The 12,897-nt window shown below is 43.6% G+C and overlaps 1 protein-coding gene across 1 annotated transcript in view; it reads right to left on the minus strand.

Annotated features, from left to right (window-relative positions):
- The window catches only part of ATGRIP (Golgi-localized GRIP domain-containing protein), a 157,093-nt gene extending 147,123 nt beyond the window's left edge, over positions 1-9,970 (minus strand). The window contains exons 1-4 of the mRNA XM_087374604.1: positions 9,035-9,970; positions 7,524-7,639; positions 7,255-7,412; positions 4,935-5,007 (exon numbers count right to left, since the gene is read on the minus strand). Coding sequence (XP_087230730.1) covers positions 4,935-5,007; positions 7,255-7,412; positions 7,524-7,639; positions 9,035-9,488 — 801 coding nt within the window. The 5' untranslated portion in view covers positions 9,489-9,970. The remainder of the gene's footprint in view (positions 1-4,934; positions 5,008-7,254; positions 7,413-7,523; positions 7,640-9,034) is intronic.
- Between the last annotated feature and the right edge of the window lie 2,927 nt (positions 9,971-12,897).

A 12,897-nucleotide genomic window follows, 5' to 3' on the forward strand; every position in this document is an offset into this window, starting at 1 on the left:
TTGGAATAAAGGTGCCCCAATCGCAAAATCACTCGCATCGGCCTCTAAAACATAAGGCCAGGTAGGATCGGGTAATGCAAGAACGGGTGCTTCCTTGATAGTTAACTTCAAGGTTTCAAAAGCCTTGTTTAATGCATCATTCCAAGAGATCGATTGGGTAGACCTATGTCCACGACCTTTCAATATGTTTGTCAGGGGTGCCATGATGTGTGAATATTCACGCACAAACTTCCGTAGAAATACCATAAATCCTAGGAAAGAACGAAGTTGTTTCACAATCTGAGCAATAGGCCATTCTAAAACCTTCTGGATACGATCCAGATCAATGCTAATACCTTCAGAAGAAATCTTGTGTCCTAAGTAAATGATCTCCTTCATAAAGAAGTCACATTTACTCATCTTGGCATAGAGCTTATGCTATCTTAGAATAACTAAGACAATCTGGAGGTGTCCTATGTGATCCTCTAGCGTTCGGCTATATACCAAGATGTCATCTAAGAACACTACAACGAATTTGCCCAAAAAATATCGGAACAAATTGTTCATCATTTGCTAGAAGGTGACAGGAGCATTGGTCAAACCAAAAGGTAATACAATAAACTCGTAGTGGCCATACCTAGTTCAGAATGTGGTTCTATCTACGTGTTTAGCATAGATACGGATTTGGTCATAACCCGTACGCAAATCAAGTTTAGTGAAATACTTTGCTCCAACCAATTGGTCTATCAGATCATCGGAACGAGGTAGAGGGTATCGATTCTTAATTGTCACTTTATTCAATCGTTTATAGTCAATAAGTATCTTTCTTCTTTCTTAAGAGAACGGGTGCTCCCCAAGGTGATTTACTTGGGCGAATATAGCCCATATTCAAATAATCCTGTAGCTGGGAAGCTAACTCATCCTCCTCAAGCTGGCTCATCCTATAAGGTGGAACACTAATAGGTTGAGCCCTAGGTACTAAATCTATGCGATGGTCTACTGCCCGTCCTGGAGGTAAACCTTCCGGCAGTTGAGCAGGGAATATATCCATGAAATCATCTAACAACGTTCTCAATTCACGGGTTCAAACACACTTAAATCATTCTTGTTATTAACAGAGACAACAAATGAAGAAAGCGGAATCAAAACACACTGATACACATCATAATGAGAAGTGTTCAATATATTCCGAAGTTGCATCACAAATACAATAGGTCCATGAGAAGAGGAAATATTATCACACTGAATACAAAATTGGGTGTCCTTATCCAAAAAAGAAAGAGTATGTTTCCTCCATCCAATCCGAATATCGTGGGTTTTAAACCACTCTATTCCGATTAACAAGTCCACATGCTCCAAGTGCATGGCATAGCACGTAAGAGCCGCTATGTAGTCTTGAATCCGGATAGAAAGCGCTTCAATCTTGCGATCCCAAAACTGCTTCTCAGCTGGAAGCTGCACCTCATAGGTGTGATCGCTAGGTATCGTGGACAGCCCCATCTTCTGCACAAGTTTGTAATTGACAAAGTTGTGAGAGCTGCTCGGGTCAAAGAGAATGTGAACTCTTTGGTCCCTAACTTCTCCATAAACTCAGAAAAGATCATGGGAACCAAATGACGAAGTGTTAAAAGTGCAATTACAAGAAAGTGGGCAAGTAATGACATTTACATAGACTTCGACTCCCCGGTACCAGTGGTAGACTGGAAGAACTTCCTCTTGTTCTTCCCACCCGTGTCGGCAACTGTGGTTCCCTTTGCGCTAGCCATGGTATCATCATAAATGCGCGCGTAATTCATGGCCTCTTGCAACGTGGTACACTTGTTGTTCTTGATCTGTAACTTGTACGAGTCATGCAAACCATCCACAAAGAAACCTAACAAGGTCACTGGATCTATCTTTGTAGCTCTGGTCTTCAAATCCCGAAACCTCTGAAGATAAACCTCAAAAATCAAATTCAGCTTGGACATATCGAGGGCTTTGAGCTTGCCTACGATATCGTAATCTTCCTCCTTCTTCAAAAACTCTTTCCTGAAGACCCCTTCGAATTCTATCCATGTTGCAGGCTTGGGTTGGAGTTCCTTCCACCACAATAAAGCCTTTCCTGGCATAAACCTCGCTGCAAGCTGTATTTTCTTGTCATCTGGGTAAGGGTGAAACTGGAAGTGTACTTGCCACTTGTGCAACCAAGTGTCAACAACCTCCTTGGTACGAGACTTCTGGTCTCCGGGAAAAGGATCTGAAGTGATGTTCGGACCTAACACTGAAGCCATGGCATCCACATGCGTGAGCACCTGAACAGTGCTAGTCAAAAGTGTGAGTGTAGTCTGAATCCCTTGGAGTTGCTGTGTCAACCCCGTTTGATTCGTGTTAACCTGCTCGAACTTTCCATCAAGAGCAGTGGTGAATTCACTGAAGGCTTTCTTCGTAATCAGATCATCGTAGAGACCCTGGTCATCTTCTCCATGGTAGTTCATATCTTGATCACCCATAGCGAGCTCGGGGTCTACTTAATCTGCCATAAAGGATGTGGAGTGAAGGAGCTCTGAAGGCCAAAGGGAAGGGAGAGAATCGTGAGGAAAGGAGTGGGCAGAAGAGAAAACGGAATCCCAAAGCAGGCTGCAACCAACGATCTACCTAGAGATTTCGTTAGGGGGGAGAGCGTTGAAGCAGAGGAGCAGCAAGATGGCGAACTGGAAGGCTATGAGAGAAGGGCTGTTCTGAACTCAGAATTGCGATACAGCAGCCCAAGCTAATGGGTGATACTCGGTGATGGCGGGTGGATGGTTAGCTATGCGCACTCATGGACTGCGAACTAGAGCACGCGAGATGGCCGCCTGAACAAAGAGCACCATGTTCCAGGCTTATAGTAGCCTGCACGCCAAAAAAGCAAACCCCTACTTTTGGTAAGGCTTTTGCTTTTTTAAGCTTTCAAAGCCCAATTCGGCGTAGCTTTCCCAGCCCGCTTCGCATCCAAGCCAGTCCCTCGGGACTGTCATCTGCTGCGCACCACCATCCACACTCCAGCCATCAATACCCGCTCCCTAATTCTCATCCTGAAGGTTGCCCACGGCCTTCCATCCCGTCCTTGCTCTCTGCTTTTATTCTGAAACTCGCTCCTATTTCTTTCCTGCGCCAACTCCTACAACTAACGAACTACTCCCAAGCTCTTCCCCTTACAGACGACCTTTCTCATGGCCTCTCTTCCACTCCACCTTGCTTCTTGCGAATTCACCCTTTCTCTCTCTCTCTCTCCTTCCTTCTTTCCCCATCTAACTGCCACCCTTAACCATGAACCATAAGGCACGTGCAGGGTAATAAATATGAATTTCGAAATTAGGGCATACCTGGAGAAAAAAATCGTCCAAAATTCTTGGAACAGAAGTTCCTACCTCAGGAGTTGGCTCTGACACCAACTGACACATGCCCAGTACTCCCGAAACCTCTGATCTGCAAGCAAACACAAGAACACACCAACGTGAGGAAACTGAGCAGGCTGCTCACCACTCAACCATGACATCTACGAGATGTGATCCCGAATCAGGAGATGTCCCCTCCGAGCCACGAGCTGAGCTACTAGCACGAACTCCCAACCAAATCCTAACCAGCCTCGTGTCCCATACCACCAGGTGGCGCTGTGAAGCCTGGGATCTACGGCTGGGCCTTGGGCTACGCTATGATGCAGGCGCGTGTCCGCGACTCAATCCAGGATCAAACCTAGCACTTGGGAACGAGACTTGCTCCCCTCGGCTCTCTCAGAACTGAACCTTTGGGCCCCTTATATAGACTCAGGCCCCAAGTGCCAAAAATAGCAAAGACCTCTAACTAGTTCGTACCCTTGCCACTCAACCCGAGAATCAAGCCTGCCTAGCTCTAAGCCTCCCCAGGCTACCTTAGCTAGTCTTGTGTACCCAGTACACGTCGGATACCAATCCGTGCACATGACAGTGATGGTGGCACACGGGACAGAGCTAGACTTGTCACAGCGACATTTCACAGACTTCTACACATTCAAGTCGACCCCAAGATACAATGGAGTGAAAGAGGAGGAGCTAGCTGATATGAGGGCATAGTGGATTAGCGGAAATAGATTATGTGGAGTTGTCGAGACCACACACAAGGCAGAGGCTGACCAAAGCACCCACGATGGAGGTCCAGCCGATTCCAAAACTACTCAGAGGGATCGTGAAAGTCAAGGTGTCACTCCTAATATGGCCCACTGGGTACAGAGATCACACAGGCCAAAAGTCCCCACCACTACAAGAGATAACCCAATAGAGACAAATACAAGACATCTTCATACCCCACCAGAGGGCTGCCATGGCACCAAGATCGTAGTTGATCGTCGATCACATCTCCTGCTCTCTCATGATTTTTGAGTTCTAGTTCTAGTTCTTGAGTTTCTTGGCGAGACCCTTGCCTCAGCCCATAGTGGTTACTTTTATGATTGTACCGTGTCTCATAGACCTTCCAAAAACGTCTCTCTCTCTCCGAGCAGTTTAGTGTATATCACACCTGCTCCACTTTTAGACATGCAGATGTCGAGGGGGCTACATGCCAAGATAGCCAGGTTTAGTTTGTACCTGATTAAGGCTAAATGGAAGCCCCGGGATTGGTGTGCATATAACGCCAAAACTGATTTAAATAGCAGCTAGATTCACATCTTTCATTCATAAGAAATGAAGACAACACAAAAGGAAAGGCAATTGCTGACTTTAGAAAACTGAGGTACAAAATGTTGATTGTTTAAGACAAGTTATTGCTGTGCTTATTATCATGCTCATGACGTACAGACCAGCTTCAAGGTCATTGTTTCTTCTCCTAAACAACAATTGAACATAGAAAGAAACAGCATAGCATGATGGAAGCAAATTAAATTGCTTAATCAATTTAAAAAAGATAGTTCACACATGTATCACATCTATTACAATTGAACACCCAAGATTCAAGGCAATCACCTGTGCTTTACTCTCTGCATTCTTTTGTGCCTGTAGTAGAGCTCCCTCAACTTGCTCTAGCTCCTCACAGGCCCTAATTGTTGAGCACAGTCAAATGCTAATATTTTCAGCTTAGAAGTTCCAAATGGACAGTGTCGCTTCACTCACAACCTTCAAAGAGTTAGCAAGACACAATCCAGGATCAAGCTTCCAAGTTCTGCAATGAAAGCAACTGTGAGCTAGGTTTTGTTTCATTTAGTGCTTTAAAGAAGCCTTCTGATGGTGCATACTTAACGAAAAGGAGGAAACAGGAAACTCTTATGACGTTCGACACTGCTTGGAAGACTCCAATCAATTCCAACAGGGGGAAAAATCATCCAAATGGACACATGATATCCTACAGAGTGACAGCGTGATAGATTGCAACCCATCAAATCAAGCCTGCAGTACAGCCCATCAAGTCCTGGTGTATGCAACGCTAGCATTTGAGTAGAATCTCCTGCTGTGGTTAAGAGGCTAGAGAGAATTGAGACAGCATGTGCTTTAAAGAAGCCTTTTGACGGTGCATACTTAACGGACAAAATATATTATTACATCTATCTACAAGCATTGGTTGATGTCACCAATTAACACCAAACAGCTTGTGACAATGGAGTCTAATTTCACTCCCTGCTTTAGTCCTCCAATCTGAACAGCATTCACTTGCACACAAGAGCAATCTCTTCTGGAACTCAGAAAGACATTTATATGATGCCCAAAATCAACTAACTTGCCCAAACTCATCATGTAAAAGCAACGCAAACAGTACAGAATTAGACTGATGATAATCATCACAAGCTTAAAAACCATAAAATCCATCATGTATAGCTGGGAGGGATTGGTAGATATTTGGGTGCTCCTTTGGCAGTTAATGTTACTCTTAAGCAATAATTTCTCTGGTTTCTAAAATAGATTAGATCTAAGCTGAAGCAGTGGCAGGGTAGGAACATGGCTTGGAACGCAGGAGTGCTTGTAAGTCAGCATGTGCTGTCAGCTGCTAGCATATATGTGGGTAGCGTTTAGAATTTCAAATAAGAGTCATCGAACCTTGGTGGACGAAGAATTGAGAAGGTTTTGTGGAGTGCAAAGTGGTGGGAAAAATGCTCAATTTTTTTGAAAGAACCTCAATTTGGTAAATTGTGGAAATTATGCACAATTGGTTACAGTTTATGAATCAGAATGGCTGGATATCAACTTAAGGTGCCTGCGGTGCAGGTTAGCCGAAACGGGTCCGAGGCACATTTTTCTGGTCATGCCCAATCACACAGCATGTTTGTTGGAAACTCATGGTCACAGTTCGATCAGCCAGGTTGATGGCGGGATTCTCTTCAGGGAAAATCGAACGAAGGATTACTGGGTTCGGTTGATCTGTTTCCCTCTTCATTAGCCATCGTGGGCAGGTCCTGAGAAAATGTTCTCTATGTGCATTGTGGAAGGTCTGAAATAAGCTGGTCTTTGATACAGCTATCCTTCAGGGTGATCCAAGTGGAATGGCCGTGGCACGCTGCAAGACCTTGATTGAGGATGCCGCAGCCAGGGTGAGTGGAAAATTTGAGGAAGTACACAAATTGAACCTTATGAGGGTTTGTGTTTGTTTCGTTTAAGGTTTCCCACCTGCACTAGCAGGATAGGCCTAGGGCAGATATGCCCATTTTGTATGCCTCTTTGATGGGGCGGTTAAAATGTTGTTTGAAGCACTATCTTCTAGCTCTGGGTCAATACCTATCACCCTTCCAGACCTCAGGTGCATGTGTTGCCTACTCAGCCTGGCTACCCAGTCAGAATCAGTAACACTTGGCCCTTAAAGCAGCAGTCGTCGCTCACCGTGTTAGCCCTAAAGCATTGTCAATCGTTACGTTAGCCTTATAGCAGCAGTCGCTGCGTTAGCTTTGTGGCAGCAACTTCTTAACGCGACGAGTATCTATAGCAGTGACTCGTAATGCAGTGAGTGGCTAAAGCGATGGCTGGTAACACAATGGTTGATTAAAGTGGCGGGTAAATTATAGCAGTGACTCTTAATGCAGTGGGTTCAGAGTCGCTTTGTTAGCCTTAAAGCAGTGGGTTGACTTTTGCTTGTAATTATATCTTTTTTGCTTGGGAATGACCATCCTCGTAATAAACTCATGGAGAATTACACCTCTCCTTATGCACAAATGTGAAAACCACCAGGGAAACAAAACAAACAAACAGACAACAACAACATAGCAATACTATGCAGATTGCAATAATACTCAATCCTAGGCCGAAGGGCTCACTAAGTGGCCACAGGAGAATTCGAAACTGTGTATTGAAGTGCACTCACCTCCCATGCTCCTTCAGAAGATTTGCATGGGCCTGACGAGTTTCATGGGCTTCCTTCAAGACATGCTCCATCTCCTCTTGAGTTGATGTAATGCGTGCAAAGGCTTCAGAAATTTGTCCAGCTGCTCCCAACAACTGGCTCTCAAGCTTTTCATTTGCCTACAAAACACATAGTTTCAAGATAGTGGCAATGTAGCATCAGAACAAGTAAGATCTTACAAAAAGAATACATAAAATAATCTTTAAGGGTGGATACCACATCATACTGACCGCTTTTACAGTCTCTATTTGCTCTGCAGCATCCTTTTTCAACCTGCATACTTCTGACTCATAGTTGACTTTCATTTGACCTTGTTGAATGAGCTGCCCATCGAGAATTTCCTTCACTGAAATATACAATCATCACAATCATCAGACGTTACGTTAAAAGTTGACAACGTTTTATAGTGATGCATGTATATATGGTTAAGCACATGCTTCAGCATAACGCATTATGTTTGATAGGGGGAAAGTCTGCACTAAAAATAAACTTACATTATAGGGCACATATAAAGTAGAAGTTGAGGGTTCCTTGTGGATTGTCATTTTAGAGTATCTTGTAACATGGGTTGCTCTACAAGTCACAAAACCCTCTCATTGCAGGAATCTTATTACTACATTGGAGATGCACTTTCTACTGATTGATCCTCCATGGTTGCTTCTCTATCCTTCCCTCTGTTAGAAAGTGCTGCATAGGCCGCAGCACCAAATGTCTCATCTTCTCTTTCCTTGTAAACATGAGCTTCAACTCCTCCTAAAGCAGCATACCCTTGATTGTCTTCAAATATTAGCATTTCTCCGATTGTGATCAATGTCACAGAACAACATGACTTCCATCTGATGCTTGTATGAAATTTGTGAAGATTGTGTAACCATGTTGGGTGTCTTCTACATGCCCAATGCCGCCCAAGCCTTGTGTCTTAGCATCCTGGATGTGACCTATGACCAAATCTGTAATCGTCATGATGATGATGCAGGGGTAAGTGATGTGTTGTGTCTCTAGAAATTTGGTCATGTGATCTCAGCATTTGCTTTCACAAGTTTCAATACGGACACAAATAGCCATGTTTGGTCTTCATGACAAGGGCTGAAAGAGGAAGCCTCTTCAATCATGACCAAGAAGACGCAAGCACAAGCCTCCCTGTTTGTTTCCAAGGGTCCGATTGCATGGCTCAAATAGAACAGTCCAGTTCTTCGTTATTAAGAGATTCCAGATGACTCATGTATGGCTTACTGATAACTAGACACACAAAATTTAGCTAGCAGGGCCTGTGATTTGACTAAAAGGTTCAACTGCATTGCAACTTTTGATCCATCATGCTCAGGATATCACTTTGTCAGGCCAAAGGCAGCGCATAATAGCAAGTCCTTTAATGACCATTCGTTTTACATTGCCTGGTCACGTAAAATCTTTACAGGAATTTCAATTTTCAAGATTGAGGCAATGTCGCTTAACTTTTCAATAACAGTAACCAAATACTTATTTGAGGTCAAAATTTGTCTTCTCTTTTTCTGTCACATAGGTTAGAACATGGTCTTTTTTGTAAGATTTAATAATTTGTATAAGGTTCGATTGTTCAGATCAAAGCAGAAAGGCAGGTGATACATTTACTGCAGATTAACAATCATGTGTGTGCCACTTTTAGACATCAGCCAGAGTGCCATCACAAGAACAAGCATTTTCATGCAAATAGCTGCCAGCTAGACATCACACTTATAGCCCAAACAAAGCTTGCACTTACAAGTGCTTATTTCTGTTAAAAGCTTTTGTTTCTCCACCAATGCAGCATCTTCTTGCTCTTTTCTAATCCGTTTTTCCTCGTCCAGATCCGACTTCAGCCTCTCGATCTCGCTCAAAAGACCGTTTCTTGAAGTAGAGCTGTCTTCTTCTGTGTTCTCTCGACCACCGTGAGAAGATATTTCCGAGAAAGAAGATTGAGAAGAATCTTCTCCGATCGAAGATCTCGTAAGACAGACATCCACGTAGCCGTTTTCTCCACTTGATTCCAGAGCTCTGTTTGACCTCGCCGCAGCTGCGGCCTCAGCAGCCAAAGCCCTCTGCTCTGCTGCTTGCAGTTTAGCTTGGAGGTCGGTCTGCTGCTTCTTAAGAGCTACCATGATCTTTTTCTTCATGGAAGCCATTTCTGCTACGAGCCTGGCATTTTCGGCCCGTAGAGCTTCCTCTGCGGAAGCCATATTGGCGAAGAGCTACAATTGGATGGTCAGGTTCAGCTGAGGCTTCATGAAACGTTCGATCCTGACTGTGCAATGATCCAAGTTTGCCAAGGAAGCAATTTTTGAGGCATGGAGGAGGGATAGAGAGCGATCTGGGGGTGAATCTGAAGAACCCAAAATGTAAAATGTGCAGAACGGACTCTGAGGAATCGATGGAGATGGTGAGAAGCACGGATACTCTTGTTAGAGGGATCTGAAGTATTGAAAATCAATGTGTGCTAACAAAGGAATGGGAAATTCATGGATACTTTCAATTTGTGCTAGAAAAGGAATGGGTAATCTGTAGATCTGAGCGTATTGGAGCTCGATTTCTGGTATCGAAGCAGTGGGTTTCTGAAAATATTTTCCCTCAATTTCTAACAGTAGAATAGTCCAAACGATCATGACAGGACGTGTATCATCCTAGTTAAAATAAGAAAACAACCATTTGAGCAGAAATCACCTACTCCTACTATTAATATTGCTTAGGCGTAGGTTCAAACCAATCGGGCACCCATAGACGAAAACCAATGTTCACAGACAACCAGCAAACTATATACAATGAACCTGCAGCATTTTCATTTTCACCGGTACAAAGCATTTTCGCAATTTTGTATAATCTGCAAAATTTTAGGCAATTTAGTTATATTTTAGCCAAAAAATCGGCAAATTCTCAAGAAAAACCTTCAAAATTTAAAAACCCAAGTTTTGTGATTTGTTGAGAAAAATGTTTTCCGTGAACACTGGACCAGAACATAGCATTGGAGGATGGTCGTCGGGTGTGGTGGTTCACACCATCCGAAAGTGCTTTGATTAGTGTAGCGGTTGGAGGAGTTCGCCACCACGGAGTAGGTGGCCTTCATGGGCTGGACATAAATCTTATGCGTCAATGTCCAAGCCTATCCCTCCAACTAGGGCAGTAGCCCTTCACACCACCTTTTGGAGGATGGCCGATGAGTGGTGTGAACACAACTTATGTTAGTGCATTTTGAACAGAATCAAGATACAAAGCCAAGAATGTATCTTAGCATGGATGTCACGAGTAAAGATACCCGATGATTTCACGCTCATGAGAGAAACCAGAGGACCATGGGTGACTTTTATGGTATGCCTCTACATACACCAACCACTAGAAAAGGCTCGGCAACTCATATAGCGATCATGACTCCTACAACCCACACTGCTTCACATGAACAACAATCAAAAGAGGCTCTCATATACAAGGAAGACTCTGGTAGGAGCACCATCCTTCTCTCAAACCTGAGACACTCATAAACTTCCTCTGCTCCTCAAAAAACAACTGCTTTCTAGCACCTTTCACAACCAAAACAAGTCGCCCTCTCTCCCGTCGATTTTGGCCCCAACTTCTTCTAGAGAATTGTAGAGCTCAATTTCAGCTTCGCAACAAAAAACAAGCACCCAAATTCAAGCTACATATCAAAAGTTATCGCAAAAATAGTGATTGTTGTTTGGGACGATGCAATTGCTTTTTTTAGCTACATGCTTTGCCCATGCCTCCATTGGCCTGTCTACCACTAGTTCCACAATCAATAATCATTTTCCACCATCATGCAAATAAACATATAGTCCTAGCATGCAAGCATGACCTAAGATGTATAATAGTATCAGTTTTGCCTAGTTCCTACCACTAGCAATTCAAAATCAGGGTCCTCGAAATATACCCTATCATTTTTGCCCTCCCCTCAGCTGTGGACATTTGTGTCTAGTAGTTTTCAAAAGGTGATGTAAGAGTTGGTGTAGTCCTCCTCCTCCTTCATAGTGTTTGTAGACCATGCCTCATCCTCTTTTTTGTCCACATGTCTTGTAGTGATCACCATTAGCCGAACAGTGTATTTCTTAAGCCGGTATCCATTAACTATGTTCTTGTGTGTAGGCTGTCGTCTAAGTTCTCCAACTGGTACGAGCCATTAGAGAATCGTTCGTGCACTCAAACAGGGCCTTCCCACTTTGTTTGAAACTTAGTTTTGAAAGTAATATCCAGGTTCAAAGCATCCTGACAGCCTCTTCACCTCTCGAACCCAAGCTTTGAGATGCATATGCTTTGTTCGCCATACTCCCAATATCTAGTTCACTATCAATAAAGCATCCCCTTTAATGACAAGTCTTCGATTCCAAGTTTGAGGCATACCTTGAGAATTTGACACAAAGCTGAATACTCTGCTTCATTGTTACTTTTGGCATTCAATGGAAATCCATGCTTATGTACTCTTCTCCACAAGGATCATAAACTACCATCCCTCCAGTGGCCAAGTTTAGACTCCTCTTGAAATAACCATCGAACCAAAGAACATGAGCATTTGCTAGCTAGGTTACCTCCTTGCTTCCCCTTGGTTGTTCCAACTCCTTCACCGTGATTGGGCCTTCCTTATATGTGAGAAGTGTTGAGATATCAAGCTCCACTCGCGATATGCTAGGGTGACCGTTGTGCATTTATGTCACCGACTTGTTAGCTAGAGATGCGGTTGGTACACCCACCGCCCACGAATAATAGCTGGATTACAGCTATCCTTATCTACTCTAGTTTGTGGCTCAGTTAGTATGCCACCTTAGTTAGTTGAGTTTGGTTTGAGACCCACATATAGGGTTCTTCTATTTCTTTGTACTAGAGTTCTTTTGGCTTTCACAATTAAGAAGAGGAAAACTGTTTTCAGCCTCCACCTTTGTGTGTATTCGAATCCCCATTGTGTATGTGAGAAAGCCGCAAGTGAGACTTCTTCCCTCTCTCCCACTATCTTCACATGGTATCATAGCCTTGTTCGTGGTAAGGAGCTCAAGAAAGCAAACCAAGTTCGTGGTGTCCTGGTAAGAGGACCAGTGTTGCTTTCCTATTTCGAGTTTGGGAGCAAATCTCTGCAGAATGTACAGCACAAATACGCAAGCCAGGAAAATGCAGCTCAAACAAGAGTTGCACAATGTGCAGAGACAAAATTTGAGCATAAATGACTACCACATGAAGGTGAAGAAAATTGCAGATGCACTTGCTTCCATTGGGTCGCCAGTGGAAGATGATGATCTAGTTTCTATGACCTTGAATGGTCTAGGAAAGGACTATGCACAATTCTGGACATCCATTGCCATCCGTGAAAAATTTCCTGATTTTGAAGAGTTGTTTGCTCTTCTAATTTCTGAAGAGCAGAGAAATGGGGCTGCATCTTCTTCAGGAGGAACTTCAAAAGAAACTGTCTTCTACTCAAATGCTGGAAAAGGTAGAGGCAGAGGTAGAGAAGGCCAATCTGCAAGCCGTGGTAGAAATCAGAATATGCAACAAACTCAAGAAAACCAGTCCTGTGCAGGAGGACGTGGTAACTCTAGAGGCAGGGGGAGGCAAAGAGGCTGTGGTGGATGGCAGAGAGGCCAAAATGCAAACAGT

This window comes from Dipteris shenzhenensis, chromosome 5 (assembly GCF_047967505.1).
Source record: "Dipteris shenzhenensis isolate YYH24624 ecotype China chromosome 5, Dip_SZ_1.0, whole genome shotgun sequence".
NCBI classification, from domain to species: domain Eukaryota; kingdom Viridiplantae; phylum Streptophyta; class Polypodiopsida; order Gleicheniales; family Dipteridaceae; genus Dipteris; species Dipteris shenzhenensis.